The 19026-nt window shown below is 45.1% G+C and overlaps 1 protein-coding gene across 1 annotated transcript in view; it reads left to right on the forward strand.

Moving 5' to 3' along the window:
• Positions 1-349, forward strand: part of OVCH2 (ovochymase 2) — a 30383-nt gene extending 30034 nt beyond the window's left edge. Inside the window, 1 exon segment of the mRNA XM_049713826.1 lies at positions 179-349. Coding sequence (XP_049569783.1) covers positions 179-349 — 171 coding nt within the window.
• Positions 350-19026: the final 18677 nt, after the last annotated feature.

Raw genomic sequence — 19026 nt, forward strand, 5'->3', positions numbered from 1 at the left:
CCTCGCCACCTGGAGCCATGCGGGCACTTACAACACAAGGGGGGTCCCACACCATCCCACATGGTGACCAGGTACCCACACTTCCAGTTGTTTCCTTTCTGGGGAGAGTTCAAGCACCCAAGCTCCACGAGCCTCCCTTCTTCAGTGGGTCTATTTTACGCTCTTTTTGTCTTATCAGAAAAGGTCCATCACGCACCTCGTAAGCCACCCTAGCTCCCGCAGCACCACTGTGGATTATGACTTGGCAACGCTGCAGCTGGTGGACCCCCTTCACTTGAATTGGCACCTTCGTGGTCATGGCCACAGGATGGGCGCCCTCATCCAGGTCTGCGATCAGCCCTCACACTAGGGTCCTGGGAAACTTCCATCCCTGCAGCCCTTCACAGACTGCTTACTTACACACCTCTCTCAGTGGTTCTCACACTGCCCCTGTGGTGTGAACAGGCGAGCACACTTACCCCACGTTAACGAAAAGAAAAGAAACTGAGGCTCTTAAAGTCGAAGTGACAGAGTCACGCAACTGCCGAGACAGAGCCTGAGCTTGACGCAGCTTAAGCACAGTCATCTCTGCACTGTCCCCACTTTGGGACTGATTCCGCACCGCTCCGGTGCGAAGCCACCCTTCCTGCCCCGAGACTGATCCCTTGTGTCATTCATTCTTTCACATGGTCACGTGCAAGTCTTCTTTGCGCGCCATCTTCTTGCCACACTCTCAGTTAGGCTCTGGGAATGCAGAAGCAAATAAAACCCAATCTGTGATCTCTAGCATAGAATTTATGAACTGTGTGTAACCGTCCCCAGAACAAGGTGATAAACGCTGTCACAGATGTGAGCAGTATGTTCAGAGGGAACACAGAGAAGGGAGTGACTTCCTAGGACTCTGAGGGAAGGCTTAACTAAGGATTAGACACGTAGGCTGGGCCTGAAAAGAATCAGAAGTTTTTCAGGGAGACAGAGAAGGGAAGGCATTCCATTCAGAGGGTTTGGCATGAACTAAGGATTCGAAAGGCTAAGCAGAGGGATAGTCGGGCCAAAGGTGGCAGTTCTATGTGGCGGATGCTTTGACAGGGGGAATTGAGGGGAGTTTATTTAAAATTACAGCCTGAGTCCCAGTTGTGAAGGGTCTTATTTTGGTGCTAATGAAACAGAGCAGGACCCTATGGTCCTTGCCTCCCCCGGTATGTCTTCAGCCTGCCTTTTGTCTGTGGGAAAACTTTAGACAAAGAATAAGTTTAATCAGAGAAGTGAGAAAATGCAGAAACAAAGGAAAACAGTCAAAGGAGACCAAATAATAATAGTTTAATCATTAAGCATAGTCAAGGACCTTTAGTTCCTCCTTAAGGGCTATAGATAATATTCTGAGCCACATCCTGTTAACTGATTTGCAGACACCGAAGACCCCGCCAGGTGGAGGAGGTTGACGACATGATGACCAAATTGAAGCCGTGACATAAGCTGCTCCGCTTCACACAATTCCGAGAACTGACCTCAGAGAAATGGGAACAAAGCCTGGAACTAAAGGTTAACGTACTTAAAACAACCAAGATGGCGCTGATCAGACCACCACATTACTGGTTTGAGGATGCCTGTCAGAGCTGACTGCGCTGTTCTGCTCCCTCCCTCCACCTACAACCCTGAAACTCCCCTTTAAAAGCCCCTGTCCCCTGAGCAGCAATTGGGAGTTGGTTCTCAGACAGGAGTCCACCCTCTCCCCCTGTTGCCAGCCTCTGAAATAAAGCAACCTTTCCTTTCCTACCAACACTTGTCCGTCGAGAATTGGCTTTCAAGCGGTGAGCAGCCAGACCTGGGTTCGGTAACACTAAGGTTAGACTCTATCTTATAGCCTAGTGATGGGAACTATTGCCCTTCACGTGCAGAGGAGGCAAAAAAGAAAACCTGTACTAAAGAAAAATTAATCTGGCAGTTGAGGAGATGCATAGATATAAGAGCCCAAATAAAATATGATGAGGACTACAAGAGTGACAAGGAGGAAAAAGTAATTTCCAAAAACATTGTTTCTACAGACTCAATAAGATTTGATGACCAATAAAAAAAAAAAGAAAGAAAAAAAAAGATTTGATGACCAATAATGCTTAAAATGGAGGAAAGAAAAGAACCAGAAAGGGAATATCATAGCAGTAGCAGATATAGGGAGGGTGTGAGGGGTGAAGATGAATTAAGTTTGTGTTTGGTAGTTTTGGAGGTACCTGTGGGATGTCCAGCTACAGTTGTCCAGGGATTAAGAAAGCAGCCAAGGATGATGTGATTTGAGAGGTAGCAAGTATGGGTGAGGGTTGCAGCCTTGAGAAAGGCTATTTTAAGAGGAAAAGGAGCAAAGGGAGAGGAGAACCTGAGGAAAGAAGTTGAAAGGAATGAGCAGAAGGGCAGGGGGAGAAGCAGGACAGAGCATGGAAGCTGGGGAGAGAGCTTAGTTTTCAACAAGAAGGGTAGTCAATAATGTGAAATGCTGCACAAAATCTAGTCCTATAAGAATGGGAAAAGAGGCCTTTTGATTTGGCCATTGGCATGTTGTGGGTAACCTCATTAAGTCAGGATTCCATGGTCTGATGGCTAAAGAAGGAGAATAAACAGGAGGTGACAAAGAGGCAACAACAGAGATAGATTTCCTTTTCAGAAGGATGGTCCCGAAGTACAGTGGCTAGTCTCTGGGCTGCTGATGCTTCTGGGTTCAGAAGTCAAGGACGTAGATAACTCATACGCTAGCATGACCCTAATAACCATTTATTTCTCAGCGGTAGTCTTCCAGGGGACTGTTTTTTCTCATAACCATCACTTCTTATAAATGTTTCGGGTAATATAATTTTCTTTGACAGCTTGCCGAGAAACATCACATACCTTCTAATCCACATAGTAGAATCCTCTTTCCCTTTGTCTTTATGGATAAAATGCACAAATATCCCCTGAAAATATATTCTGCTTTTTTTCCTAGACATTAATGGACTTTAACAAAAGCGATTCCTTGCCTTCAAGGTGGAGAGATGTCCAACAAGTTTCTGCAGCTTAACGTCTCCATCCTTGCCTCTGAAGCCTGCCAGGTGTGTTGTGCGTCCCTCGCTCCATGGATCTCTGGAGAGCACTGGTGCTGGCTTCCCTTCTGGGGGAGGCAAGGATTCCTTCTGGGTAAGTTCTCCACCCACCATCTCTCTCCTCTCTGGCAGCACTCCTGGGGGACTGGGCAGCTGGCAGCCTGTGGGAAAGATTCTGGCTGTCACCTGGTGGCTTGACAAAAGGGCCCCTGGTGGAGCTGCTGTGACCATGGGAGGTTAGAACCTTCAGGATCCTCAGAGACCCCCTGTAGATAATTTCAAGAACCATCTTTTGAGAACTGAATTGTCCTTTCTAAAAAAGCTTCCTTTGGATTTTCAGAAACGTTGTACTCCAGATAAGGAAAAGGATCCTCCTCTTATATTTTCAGGGTTTTGGTTTCCTTTTTCCTTGCTTCTGGAATTGAATCACTACTGGTTGCAGTATGGGGTAGAGCAGGCAATTCTATGGCTTCAAAAGATTTAGTTCATCCTGTTTGGGGAAGAATCATACATTCTTTATTGCTCCTCAATTCTCACCAGACTTATTATTAACATACATTAAAGTTAAATTAGCAGACAAAATATATCACAAGATTAATCTACAGCTTGCATATCAAGATTGATGACCCACAAACCTTTAATTCTCATCAGGGGTCCTTATCAGTTTGCAGAGGGCAGGCTCTGGCATAATCAGCTGTTACAAGTGCCCAACCCTCCTGGACCCCAGCAGAAATATCCTCCTATCCTTTCCTTTTCTGGATCATCACAAGTCTGCTCCCATCAGGCAGTGTGGTTCTTCCACCTCCCAACCTAGATCTACCAGGAACTGCATTTCCCTGCTCAGTTACCAGCCCTCAGGGCCACTGCCACCACACTCCTCTGTGTCCCCACTCTTCTCCACTGAGTTAGTGGAGCCCCAGTGGTGTCATTTCCTTGGTGAAAGGAGGGAGAACGTCTCTCTGCTTTGTGCCACCCTCCATGAGCTCTGCTTGGATCCTGCTGTTTAATAGGGACTTGAGTGAAATTCTTCTTTCAGTTCTGGTTTAAGGACTTCACCCTTGCTTTCTTTGGGATGAGTCTAGCAGAGTCAATAATGGGAGACAATGAAGGGATATTTGTACAACCACATGCATAGCAGCATTATTCATAATAGCTAAAACGTGAAAGCAACCCAAGTGTCCATTGATGGATGAATGGTTAGGCAAAATGTCGTATATGCATACAATGGAATATTATTCATCCTTTAAAAGGAAGGAAACTCTAGCATATGCTACAACATAGATGAAACTATGGGACATTATACTAAGTGAAATAAGCCAGTCAAAAAAGACAAAACTGTTTGACTCTACTTATAATAGATATTTAGAATAGTCAAAATCATAAAGACAGAAAGTAGAAAGGTGCTTGCTGGGGCTGGGGAGAGGAAGGAATGGGGAGTTAGAGTTTCAGTTCTGCAAGATGAAGAAAAGTTATGGAGATGGATGGTGGGGATGGTTGCACAATAATAAAAATGTATTTAACAGCACTGAACTGTACGCTTGAAATGGTTAAGATGGTAAGTTTTATGTTATGTGTATTTTACTACATTTTTTCTAATTGGAAGAAAAAAGAATGGAAGACACCACGATGTTCTCAGAATAGCCCCCTTAAGGTGATTAAGCTTTCTTCATCTCCTCAGACTCTTTATACCTGGATCATTCTTCCCCCGATATAAATTCTTCCTCAGGAGTCCCTTCAGCCCTAAGCAAATAGACTTCTGCTAATTCCATCCCACCCGTTCAAACATCCCTGGAAAAGTCTGAAGCTCAGACTCAAGCTGAAACCCGCTCATACATAAGGACGTTAACTATGTCTTATAGTTAGTCCATACACCATAATTGTTGGGGTTAATTTCTATGTTACACTTAAGATTCTGGGCACAGGATCAAAAAGTAAGAAGCAAGAAATGAGGTCCTCATGCCTGTTGAAGCTTGATTTAAGAGCCAATGAAAAAACTGTTTCTGTTTCAGGGAGGGGGTCTGGCTCCTCAAGCAGAGTCCTGGAGGTGCCCTAAGAGTCCAGGTCCTCAGCCCTGTCGGCCCAGAAACTCAACCGTGTCAAGATGCTCGCTGTGACGAGGCTCACAGGAAATGAGTCCCAGACTCAACGGGAGGATATATAAACACAGAGGTGGGTGTATTAATGTGGGACCGGGGCAATTCACTTCTAGTGAATGTAATATGGGATATGGGATATGTACATCCACCCCTCCCAACTTCTGCTGCCAAACTTTTCTGATGGCCAACAAAGGTCAGGCATCATCCTCAGGGGCATCTCATCCAGGTGGGGGAGAGACCTACCAAAGCATTCTCCCATCACCGTTCCAGTAAGCAGAATGCTCGTGACGCTGGGCAGGGTAGCAAACACTGCTCTCTGATTTCCCTTCTTTCAGACTCCATGAATACCCATCTCATGTTAACACTGTCTGTCTTCAGGATAGACTATAATAATGGTTCAGACCATAGTTTTCTTAACCACAGACACGACAATGGTGCTGTGCACAGTGCAGTACACCCTAAACAATGTGATCAGATTCAGGTGTTCCCTATTATCCTCAATCATCTATTTATAAAGAATGTCCTGGCTTGTAATGAGGCTAGCCCAGTGCCTGCACATAGTAGACATTCAAGGATGGTTAATAAAGCTCTACCTATTACAGAAAGCTAGTCTCACCATTATGCTTCCATTCTAGGCCATCCTCAAGAGTTCTAGGGCCACATGAGTTTGCCCCTATATACAGTCAACACACATAGTAGGCATTCTAGTTTTCTCAGAATAATAGTCATTTGGAACAATATACATTAACAAAAGTGGAATAGGGAAAATTTAAACTATTGATATATGACTGTATTAATCTGAGGTGTTTGCATCCTGAAACCCATTCCAACAAGATTGTGGTTTCAAATTGCTTTGAGTGAAATCAAATTGACTTGGAACAAGATTGTGAACATGATAATGTAGTTGAAATGATAAGTATGGGCAAAAATGAGTATTTCCAGCCGTTGCTATTTATCAATAACTTTAATACACTCTGGAGCATTTTATTTATTTATTTGGTTGTGCCAGGTCTTAGTTGCGGCAGGCGGGCTCCTTAGTTGTGGCATTCGAATTCTGAGTTGCGGCATGCATGTGGGATCTTGTTCCCTGACCAGGGATAGAACCCGGGCCCCCTGCATTGGGAGCGTGGAGTCTTAACCACTGCACCACCAGGGAAGTCCCTCTGGAGCATTTTATATCTCTTTTTGCATCTTGAAAAAGTTTTGGTCTATTTTTCCTAATTTAAGGGGTGGGAGAGGCTGACTTGCTTTTATGCCACTAATTTCTGTCCAACTCAGAATATAAATATCCAGAATAAGAACTCTAAAAGGATGTATTCCAAGGGGTTGGTAGGATTTTCTTTGGGTTGATGGGGTATGAGTGTTCTTTAGGTTCTTCTTAGGCTTATCTCTTCATTTAATCAACAGGCATTTGTAAGGGGCTCTATCTGCACCAGGTATCTAGGCACAAGGGATGCTTCAGTGAGCAAAATGGACAAAAATGTGGCGCAGTGGTTGAGAGTCCGCCTGCTAATGCAGGGGATGCGGGTTCGTGCCCCGGTCCGGGAAGATCCCACATGCCGTGGAGCGGCTGGGCCCGTGAGCCATGGCCGCTGAGCCTGCGCGTCCGGAGCCTGTGCTCTGCAACAGGAGAGGCCACAACAGTGAGAGGCCCGCGTACCGCAAAAAAAAAAAAAAGTCTAATGGACATGGGGAGGCAGATAATAAGCAAAAAAGTAAAAAATATAGCAGTTGAGAATAAATGATATCGAGTAAAATAAATCAGGGATGAGGGATAATGAATGCTAAATAGAAGGATATTTACAATTAGAAAAAATCTATTGTCAGGGAAGAACTGATGAAGAGACATCTGAGGAAAGACCTGAAGGTGGTAAGGGTGAAGGCTAGGCAGATATCTGGGGATTAGAGCATTCTAGGCAGAGAAGGGCAAGTGCTAAAAACCTGAGGTGGGAGCATGTCTGAGATGTATAAAAACCCACTGGAAGGTCAGTATGCTAGGAGAGGCATAACCACAGGGAGATCAGAGAAGTTAGGTGGGAAAGGCAGCTTCTGTGGGACCTTATGGGCTAGTGTAAAGACATTGGCTCTTACTCCAAGTAGAATGAGAGGACATCAAGTGGAGTAGCAGTTAAGCCCATTTTAACAAGTTCACTCTTGCTTCTATGTTGAAACTAGACTGTTGGGAGAGGGCACGGGACAAAGCAAGGTCAGTCGGGAGGCTACTGCAATAATCAGGGCAAGAAACTGACATCTGAGTGGTAGCAGTGGACCTGGTGAGAAGTAGAGTCTGGATATACGTTAAAGTAAACGCCAGAGAGACTGAATGTGAGGTATGAAAAGGAGAAGTAAAAAATTACCCCAGTGGTTTTGGCCTGAGCAACTGGAAGTATGATGTCGCCATTTCCTGAAATGAAAAATTCTGAACAATGTACATTAACCAATGTGGCATAGGAAGGATTTGAACTATTTATATATGACTATATTGATCTCGGGTGTTCTCCTGAGATGACTTCTTTAGATGACTATAAGGTACAAGAATTCTGGGAGAAGATTGGGAGTTTGTATTTGATCACGTGAAGTTTGAATTGCCTATGGTCATTCAAGAGGAGATGCCAAGTAGACAGATGGATATACGAACATGGAGTTCAGGGGGAAGATCCAGCCTGCATATGTAAACCATCAGCATATTGTTGTTATTTAAACTCATGATATAGGACAAGATCACCAAGGAAACTGAGATTTGAGTTCTGCAGCACTTCAGCGTTTACGGGGTTGGGGGAAAATGAGAAGGAACTGACAGAGAACTGACCATTACATTTAGCAATGTGGGTTTATTGAAATCTCAACAAGGGCAGTTTTAAAGGAGTGGTGAGAGTGAAAGCTTTTTTTGGAGTAAACTCAAGAGAGAATTTGATGGGCAGAATTGAAGATGGCAAGTATAGGTAACTCTTTCAAGAAATTTTATTGTAACTGGGAACATGGAAATGGAGTAGCACCTAAATGTGGATATGGAAGTCAAGAGGTTTTATGACTTTTTTAATATGAGAAAAATTACAGAACACATGTACTCTGCCAGGAATTATCAAGTAGAGAGAAGGAACTGATAATGAGAGGAAAAGATGGAAGAATTGCTGGGGCAATGTTCCTTAACAGATAAGAGGGGAAGAGAACTTAGAGGGGAACACGGCAGGTGATACACAGTAACAGGAGGAAAGGCAGAGAAAAGAGGAGCCTTTCTACATTTCTATACTTTCTGAGTTCTCTCCCACCATGGAAGAAAGTTATACTTGCTCTTAAACTGCAGGCTGCGAAAGACTGAAGTCTCAATACAAATGACCCAATCAGAGTCCTTTCTCCAAGAGCATCATTTGACATCTCTGGGCCTCAGCTTTGGCACCTGAAAAATGGAAGCCTTCTTTAAATTTGAAGTCAGGAATTCAGTTTAAGTTTGTGTGGCATCACGAAGAAAATGTTTTTGAATTTTATTTATTTATTTATTTTTGGCTGTGTTGGGTCTTCGTTTCTGTGCGAGGGCTTTCTCTAGTTGCGGCGAGCGGGGGCCACACTTCATCGCGGTGCGCGGGCCTCTCACTGTCGCGGCCTCTGTTGTTGCGGAGCACAGGATCCAGATGCGCAGGCTCAGTAGTTGTGGCTCACGGGCCTAGTTGCTCCGCGGCATGTGGGATCTTCCCGGACCAGGGCTCGAACCCGTGTCCCCTGCATCGGCAGGCAGATTCTCAACCACTGCGCCACCAGGGAAACCCGAAAAAAATGTTTTTATGCATTGACTGTATCACAGGTTGCCGTGGTGTAGGGGAAAGACCTACATTCAGAAACATGGGCTTGTGTCCTAGCTTTGTGACCTTGGACAAGGCATGGAATCCCTCTGAGGTTCTTTCTCCAAACTAAAGTGGTTGTAAAAGGATCACAGCAATTTCAGAGGGATATCTCCCACTATGGGAAATGCTTTGCAAACCCTACAGTTCCATGAAAAAGAATGTTTTATAATGATGCTCAGAACGGCGGCTTTAGCCCAGTTTGTTCCATCTTCACTCGTTATTGCTTTAAAAAACAAACAACAGGAATTGCCCCCACAAACACTGGCTGTGTTCAACTAGGAGGCAGGCATGTTTTCTTTCATTTCTTTCTTCGGGACATTTTCCCATTCTCCCTTCCTGGAGGCCAGCCTTTCTCCTAATATAGGTCTGAGGCTCCCAGCCCCAGGCAGGCAGCCACACCCCATCTGTGCAGGTGGCACTCTCCCCCGGAAGCTGCATCAGCTGTCCTAGTTACTCCCTGTTGTCTCCACCACCCAAGCTGTAAACTCACAATTACATACTACCTTCTGGAGGCTGTACCCCAGCCCTGCCACAACAGATGCCGTTTGGGAAGAGTTGAAGCAACTGCTGTAAACACTGGGGGGGAACTCGACTAGCAGGGTTGGCGTAGCTCTGCAGACAGAGCTGCTCAGGGAGGATTCCTCTGGGTGTGGGAGGGACGACAGGAATAGGACTCCTCGAGCCATTCTTTTTTTGTTTCTTGAAATGTTTTTACTTTTTATTTTTTATCTCTCTCTCTCTATTTTTTAAAGTTTACCCATTTATTTGTTTATTTATTTTTATATTTATTTATTTATTTATTGGGTTGCACCAGATCTTAGTTGCAGCACGTGGGCTCCTTAGTTGTGGCATGCAAAGTCTTAGTTGCGGCATGCATGTGGGATCTAGTTCCCTGACCAGGGATCGAACCTGGGCCTCCTGCATTGGGTGTGTGGAGTCTTATCTGCTGAGCCACCAGGGAAGTCCCTCTCTCTATATTTTTTAATTGGAGTATAGTTGATTTACAATGTGTTAATTTCTGCTGTACAGCAAAGTGATTCAGTTATACATATATATACATTCTTTTTTTTAATATTCTTTTCCATTATGGTTTATCATAGGATATTGAACATAGTTCCCTGTGCTGTACAGTAGGACCTTGTTTATCCATTCTGTATATAAAAGCTTAATCTGGGGCTTCCCTTGTGGCACAGTGATTGAGAGTCCACCTGCTGATGCAGGGGGGGACACGGGTTTGTGCCCTGGTCCGGGAAGATCCCACATGCCGCAGAGTGGCTGGGCCCGTGAGCCATGGCCGCTGAGCCTGCGCGTCCGGAGCCTGTGCTCCGCAACGGGAGAGACCACAACAGTGAGAGGCCCCCATACCGCAAAAAAAAAAAAAAAGAGTGTTCTTCCTATGTTTTCCTCTAAGAGTTTTATAGTGCCCAGTCTTACATTTAGGTCTCTAATCCATTTTGACTTTATTTTGGTGTATGGTGTTAGGGAGTGTTCTAATTTCATTATTTTACATGTAGCTGTCCAGTTTTCCCAGCACCACTTATTGAAAAGACAAAGGATTAATGTCCAAAATATATAAACAGCTCATGTAGCTCAATATTAAAAAGAACAAACAACCCAATCCAAAAATGGGCAGAAGACCTAAATAGACATTTCTCCAAAGAAGACATACAGATGGCCAAGAAGCACATGAAAAGCTGCTCAACATCACTAATTATTAGAGAAATGCAAATCAAAACTACAATGAGGTATCACCTCCCGCCAGCTAGAATGGGCATCATCAGAAAATCTACAAACAACAAATGCTGGAGAGGGTGTGGAGAAAAGGGAACCCTCCTGCACTGTTGGTGGGAATGTAAATTGATACAGCCACTATGGAGAACAGTATGGAGGTTCCTTACAAAACTAAAAATAGAACTACCATATGACCCAGCAATCCCACTGCTGGGTATATACCCAGAGAAAACCATAATTCAAAAAGACACATGCACCCCAATGTTCATTGCAGCACTATTTACAATAGTCAGGTCATGGAAGCAACCTAAATGCCCATTGACAGACGAATGGATAAATAAGTTGTGGTACATATATACAATGGAATATTACTCAGCCATAAAAAGGAATGAAATTGGGTCACTTGTAGAGACATGGATGCATCTAGAGACTGTCATACAGAGTGAAGTAAGTCAGAAAGAGAAAAACAAATATCATATATTAAAGCATATATGTGGAACCTAGAAAGTGGTACAGATGAACTGGTTTGCAGGGCAGAAATTGAGACACAGGAGTAGAGAAGAAACATATGGACACCAAGGGGGGAAAGCAGTTGGAGGGTGGGGGTTGTGGTGTGATGAATTGGGAGATTGGGACTGACATGTATACACTGATGTGTATAAAATGGATGACTAATAAGAAAATAAACATTAAAAAATAAGTAAATTAAAAAAAGAATTCAGCAGAGAGACGGTAGTGAAGTGGGTAAAGCTTTTATTAGAAGCAGAGTACATGTGAAAAGGACACACGGGTGGGTTGAGAGAGAGAGTCACGCTTTGGGGGTGTCTTAAATTGCTTATATAGCGTCAGTTTTATGGGTCTTTGTTTTCCTGTGGCCAGTCATCTTGCTCCCTTCCCATATCTGATCTGACTCAGGCTCTCCCCCATGTGTGCTCACATCTTTTAGCCAAGATGGAGTCCAGTGTGAGGGTTTCTGGGAGGTTGGCAGGACATATTATGGGTTAGCATCCCTTCCCTTTCCTGACCCCTGAGCATCATTTCTGCTCATGTGAAGTTTAGGAGGTCTTCTTGACCTCAAGAATGAGAAGTATGTAACCTCCTTATCTTTTTACCCAAGCAGGGCTTAGGTCCTCTCTGCTCCTGCCATTGTGTTTATCTTGAAGTGTCTGTCCTCAGGAGACAAATATCAGCTGCTCAGCCTGGGGCCCATCTATCCCCTGCCTCAGAACTAGGGGATACCTGCCCCCGCTTTCCTTAATGAGGGCTCGGAGGCAATGGGAGGTCTAGATCCGGGGTCCCCAACCCCCAGGCCATGGACCAGAATCGGGCCACACGGCAGGAGGTAAGCAACAGGTGCGCGAGCAAAGCTTCATCAGTATTTACAGCTGCTCCGCATCGCTCGCATTACTGCCTGAGTCCCGCCTCCTGTCAGACCAGCAGTGGCATTAGATTCTCATAGGAACGCAAACCCTACTGTGAACTGTGCATGCGAAGGATCTAGGTTGCACGCTCCTTATGAGAATCTAATGCCTGATGATATGAGGTGGAGCTGAGGCGGTGATGCTAGCACTGGGGAGCGGCTGCAAATACAGATTATCATTAGCAGAGAGGTTTGACTGCACAGAGACCATAGTAAATTATTTGCTTGCAGACTCATATCAAAACCCTATCAGTGAGTGTCAAGTGACAGTTAAGCTGCATCTGGTGGGAGGCTTTAAGTCAGAATCTGACACTTAATTTAGTCTGCACGTGGCCTGCCCATTATTTTATTTACCACTTCTGTCTGCTCCTCTTTTCCACATTGTGCACTTGTCTCAGTCACAGTTTTGGTAAGCCCACAAGCTAACAGTACCCAAAATGAGTAAAAAACAAATGTCACTGGAAAACTTCTTTGAAAAACGGGAAAGACCCAATAATGAGATAGCAGAAGACTCTAAGACTGCCAACAAAAAGACAGCTGCACTTAAAAGAAAATACCAAGAGTTCTACTTAAATTATGGGTTCATTGCAACAGGTGATTCACATTCTCCAAGACCGCTTTATATAATATGTGGTGACTGGCCATCCAAGGAAGCCATGAAACCTCCAAAACTGCTTTACCACATGGAGACCAAGCACCCTGCATGAAAAGACAAGCCTTTGGAGTTTTTCAAAAGAAAAAAATGTGAACACAAAGAACAGAAGCAATTATTGAAGGCCACCACTTCAGCAAATGTGTCTGCACTGAGAACATCATTCTTAGTGGCCAACCACATTGATACACCTAAGAAACCCTTTACTATCAGTGAAGAGTTGATCCTGCCTGCTGCTAAGGACATTCGTTGTGAACTTTCAGGAGAGGCTGCAGTTCAAATGGTGGCACGTGTTCCTCTTTCACTAGCACCATAACTAGACGAATTGATGAAATAACAGAAGATACTGAGGCACAGTTTTTAGAGAGGATTAATGAGTCACCATGTACGTCATCCAGGTTGACACATCGACCCATGTTGACAGCAAGGCAACGATGCTTGTGTTTGTGCGATATATTTTTCAGGAGGATGTGCACGAGGATATGTTGTGTGCACTTTTGTTGCCAACCAATACCACAGCTGCAGAACTATTCAAGTCTTTGAATGATTACATATCAGGAAAACTGAATTGGTCATTTTGTGTCAGTATATGCACGGATGGAGCAGCTGCCATGGCTGGACGGCTTTCTGGTTTCACTACTTGGGTCAAAGTAGTCACTTCTGAATGTAAGTCTACACACTGTGTCATCCATAGAGAAATGCTGACTAGCCGAAAAATGTCTCCTGAACTTAACAGCGTTTTGCAGGATGTGATTAAGATTATCACCCACATTAAAGTACGTGCCCTTAACTCACGTCTGATTGCACAGCTCTGTGAGGAGATGGAGGCAGAGCACACACGTCTTCTCTTACACACAGGAGTGACATGGCTTTCTAAAGGCAGATCACTGGCCAGAGTTTCTGAGTTAAGAGAGCCACTCCAGAGATTTCTTTTAGAAGAACAGTCACCACTGGCAGCACATTTTGGTGCCACAGAATGGGTCACAAAACTTGCTTACTTGTGTGACATATTCAACCTGCTCAGCAAACTCAATCCGTCACTTCAGGGAAGAAGGACAACCGTGTTCAAGTCGGCAGATAAAGTGGCTGCATTCAAAGCCAAACTGGAATTATGGGGGTGACGAGTGAACATTGGGATTTTTGACATGTTTCAGACATTAACAGAGATTTTGAAAGAGACTAAGCCAGGGCCTTCTTTCTCCCAGCTGGTGCACGATCACCTATCTCAGCTTTCAAAAGAGTTTGAGCATTACTTCCCAATCACAGAAGACCCCCGAACTGGGAAGGAATGGATCCATGACCCATTTGTGAATAAGCCAGGTGAATCGACTTCGTCCGTGCTAGAAGAGGATCAACTGCTTGAGATCGCAAATGAGGGTGGCCTTAGAAGTATGTGTGAGACAACTTCAGATCTCCATACATTCTGGATTTAAGTCAAGGCGGAATATTCTGAGGTTGCCACAAAGGCACTGAAAAGCCTGCTTGCATTTCCAACATCCTGTTTTTGTGAAGCAGGGTTTTCTGCAGTGACAGCAACCAAAACGAGATTACCAAGTAGATTGGACGCAAGCAACACGCTGCGATGGCACTGTCTCCCATCGCCCCAGATGGGACCATCTAGTTGCAGGGAAACAGGCTTAGGGCTCCCACTGATTCTGCGTTATGGTGAGTTGTATAATTATTTCATTATATATTACAATGTAAAAATAATAGAAATAAAGTGCACAATAAATATAATGCACTTGAATCATCCTGAAACCACCCCACCCCCACCCGCCGGACTGTGGAAAAATTGTCTTCCATGAAACCCGTCCCTGGTGCCAAAAAGGTTGGGGACCGCTGGTCTAGATAGTCAGGGGCTGTCCAAAAGTTAAGTTGTTAGCTTCTTTGAGAAGCTGAGCAGTGGCAGCTACAGCCTGTAAGCATAGGTGCCATCCTTTAGGGGTTTGGTCCAATTGTTTAGAAAAATAGGTTACAACCTGAGTCAGAGGTCCCAGTTATTGTGTAAACACCCCCAGGGCAGTTTCTCCTCTCTCAGTATATATGGATGGAGGGGACAGCTCAGGTTGGGTAAGGCTAATGCGGGGGCTCTTATGAAGTGGTTTTTCAGTTCCAGGAATGCCCGGTCACAATTGGGGGTCCACTCAAAAGGGTCAGGGTCCTTCCCTTTAATTGTTCATACAAGGGCTTAGCACCTAAGCCAAAGTTGGCGATCCCTATACAGCAGAACCCGGCCATCCCTAGGAACCCCCAGAGCTGTTTTCTCATACTAGAGGGTGCCGTCTGGCAAGCCAATTCCTTCTTCTCCTTAGATAGTGCCCTGTGTGTTGCCGAAATTTCAGCTTTCCTGTGCACCGATGCCGAACAGAAATACGGAGGCAGAGATTTTGGAGGAAGGGAGAGATGGCTTTATTTTTCTTGCCAGGAAGAAGGGAAGACACAGTAGGCTAGCACCTCAAGAACTGTGCCCCCCTGTCTTGGGGAATTGCGGAGGGTCTTATAGGTGGAACTTGCAGTCCAGGATAAGTGATAAGGAACAAAGTGGTGAAGGTCTTGCATTCTTCTTCTTGCAATATTTTAAAACAGTCACTGCTGCTGTCAGGCAGCCTGGTAATTGGGTCCATTCATCTCTGGGTTATCGGCCTGAGACCTTCTTTCTGAAATGTAAACAGCTACAAGGGATAATTTGCTACAAGAGAATGCAGAGAGTAAACGCCAGGTGCAGGGTACAATTCATATGGAATCAGAGAGTAATTAGCTTTGTTTAGCTTTGTGAAGGACAAGTCTAGCTACAAGTGGGTGTTTGTAGTAACAGCTAAAGAATAACCAAGATTGCTTAACTCTTTCAGGCCTGTTTATGCTGTTTCCCCAGCCTGTTCACTGTTGCTTATTTTCCTTGTTTATCAGAAAAATCTCATTTCTATTTTTGCTGCAACACGTGCCCCTTTTCTATTATAAATCCTAAGTATTCTGCCCGCTGGAGGGAGATCCGGGCTTTTTGCTTTGAAACTTTATATCCTCTCTCAGCCAGATGATATAAGGTGCTAACTGTGTTATGGTCAGAAAGCTCTTTGGTGGGGCTGGCGATTAGAATGTCATCCACATATTGAAGTATAGTTCGCTCTTCTAACTCAAGATCACTAAGATCTTTAGCTAAAACCTTAACGAAAAGGGTGGGGCAGTTTCTAAGTCCCTGGGGCAGAACCTTCCAGCACAATGATTGTTTTCTAGAGCTGTAGGGATCCTGCCATTCAAATACAAAAATCTATTGAGATACTGGGGCTAAGGACACACAAAAGAAGGCATCTTTTAAGTCTAACAGTGAATACCAGATCCTCTCAGGGTTTGGGGTAGAGAGTAATGTGTACAGGTTGGGCACCAGGAGTGAATTTCCTCCGTAGCTTCATTTACTGCTTGGAGGTCCTGAACTAGCCGGTATTTCCCATTTTTTGGATTTTTTTGCCGGAAGAATAGGAGTGTTGCAAGGGGACTGACAGGATCTAAGAAGCCCTTGTTTGAGTAGCTTTCTATTATAGGCTTAATGCCCACTAGGGCTTCTTTGGTTTAAGGGGTATTGCTTTTTACTTGGGTGACTGTAGTTGGGTCACAGCTTGACTATGACTGGTGGTGCCCTCCTGGCTCTGCCAACAGTATGGGCTCTGTCGTGGGCCCATACTGAGGGGTTAATCCCCTCAAGGTTAATTGGACCATTATTATTGTCAGAGGGCGGTAGCGTTAGGGCTACAGAACAGAAGGTGGTCTTGGGTATTTCAATGATAAGGTTTTTGTCTCTGAGGTAAATTGTAGCTCCCAATTTATATAGTAAGTTTCTTTCTATTAGAGGAATTGGGCATTCTGGGATATATAAGAAAGAGTGAGATAACATTTTTCCTTCCAAAGCGCACTAAAAGGGCTCTATAAAATTGCACTCCTGTGGCTTCCCTTCCACTCCCATGATCTTACATTTATCTTTGGTCATTTTGCCTTGTCGAGTGTTCAAGACCAAGAAGGTGGCCCCTGTGTCAACTAAAAAGTCAACCTTTTTACCCCCTATGGTCAGGGTCAGCTGAGGCTCCTCAGGGGTAATTTCCAGGGTGCTCTGAGGAGCACCTAGGCCCCTTCAGTTCTCTTCTTCTTTTATGTGCGCAACCAGTGAGGTTGGGCCAGGACACAATGGTCCACCTAGTTTCCTTCCGAGACATTGGGGCATTCTCCCTTCCAATGACCCTCCTCCATGCAGTTTGCACTCTGATTGGTTTTAAGCCCTTCTCTCCACTGTGGGCGTGGTCTTCGAAATGCAGGGCGACTCATCGATGTCACAGGGTCCCCTGGGGGGCCGTCATTCCTGGGAGGTCGATTGACCCTGAATCGCTAAAGCCAGAACACCGGCAGTTCATTCTGCTCGTTTATCTTCCTCTGCATTCGCCTCCAGATCCCGGTTGTTGAACACCCGAAGTGCTGATTCCACCAGCCGGGAAGTGGGCATGGTGGGCCCTCTCCCCAACTTTTGTAATTTTCTCACAACGTCTGGGGCCCTCTGGGACTTAAGAGTGGCCTGCCCTTCCAATGGCTTCAGATTATATTTGCGTACACTTGGAGACACTCCCTTAGGCACTCAAGGAAGGCTGAGGGATTTTCCTCCGGTCCCTGGATGACTCCCTGTACCCTACTTCAACTTACGGGTTTCTTCCCCGCTGACTAAGCCCTTAAGAATCAAATCCCTGAAATGTGTGAGGTTCTGCCAACTGTTTTCCTCCTGATGATCCCACCCAGGGTCCGTGTTGGGGATGGCTGGGGCTCCAAGCTATTATACGGTGTGCCCTGCATAATTTTGATTGGTCTTATCCACTTTCTCCCTTGCATTAGTTATAATCAGTGCCTTTTCTTCCCCAGAGAATAAGATATTTTAGGAGGGTTTGGACATCCACCCAAGTGGGGAAATGAGAGTGGAATATTCCCCAGACTAAATTAAGGATTCCCTCGGGGGTCTTCCCATAAACCCTGGGATTGATCCTTCTAGTTGTATAGATCTGAGAAAGAGAGGGGTACATACATGGTGGTCAGCGCCCCCCTCTCCATTGGGGACCTCCCAAAGGGGGAATAGCTTACTGATTCAGAGTTCTGGTACTGAACTCTGTGGGCGTGCATTGGACTAGTTCCCGGGGGAGGAAAACCGAGAGAGAATGAGATTTGAACCAGCCTTGCATTTTTTGTGGAGGCCCTTGTTTTGGCTAAGTGCCATGAAACATTGTACCTGGGAATCTCATCTCATTTTTTTAAATGCTGGCCATAGAGATCCAATTGAAAAATAGTATTATAATCTAGCGAGCCATTAGTTGGCCAACTTTCTGCATCTGCCAGTTTATATTGGGGCTACATGGTGTTGCAAAAGGAAATAAGCCGTCTCTTTGGTAGTGGACAGTACTCGAAGAATTTCCCGTTATGGAGAATGCACCCTAGCAGCAATTTCGCCAGGACAGAGGCTTGGTTACCCATAGTGGGGAGTCCTTATTTCTGGTCTGTTTCCGGCTTCCCAGTGGCCTCTTCCTAGGGTTGGTAGCAACACAGATCCCACAGGATCTGGCCCACACCAAGTTGTCTAGGCACTCTAACTGAAATCTGAACCAATCTTCACAGGGGCTGGAAGGGGAGATGCTGTCTAAGAGGGCCCTAGTTATAAAGTCCCCTCTAAGTTAGCAAGTAGACGTTTCCAGGCCTACTGTGAGACTGTAGGAGATACCCAATGTAGGTGAGTGCTTTCAGCGAGCAGTCCTCGGAGATAGGGTAAAGGAGGAATGGGTTATAAATAAGCGTTCTCTAATCAGATAAATTGCTCGGAGAGCCTCTCTGGCAGTCAAGGAGGCTTGTTCAAAAAGGGCTTGACCCTGCTTGGTTACAGGCGATCGAGCAGGGAGGCCGAATGCCCATGTGGAATGTGTGCAGTTCTCTGTACTCTCAGCTGCAAGGACCCAAGGACTTTGGATGATTTGGGTGTCTTCTTCCTTCTCTGGCTAGACGGCGATTTTCTGGAAATCTGGCAAAAATAAGATTTTTAAAGGGTTTTTATCTCAGAGGAAGGATCCCTAGGGATCTGTGATAGAGGGTAATGGGGAGAGACCTACCCAACAGAGCCATATACCCTGCCCCAGGATGGCAAGTTAGGGCAAGACGAACCAATACAGAAGATGTGCTTTTGGATTTTTGACTATATCCTAGAGTGGGGAGTGCTGCAGGGGTCAGG

This window comes from Orcinus orca, chromosome 8, assembly GCF_937001465.1.
Source record: "Orcinus orca chromosome 8, mOrcOrc1.1, whole genome shotgun sequence".
Classification (NCBI taxonomy): domain Eukaryota; kingdom Metazoa; phylum Chordata; class Mammalia; order Artiodactyla; family Delphinidae; genus Orcinus; species Orcinus orca.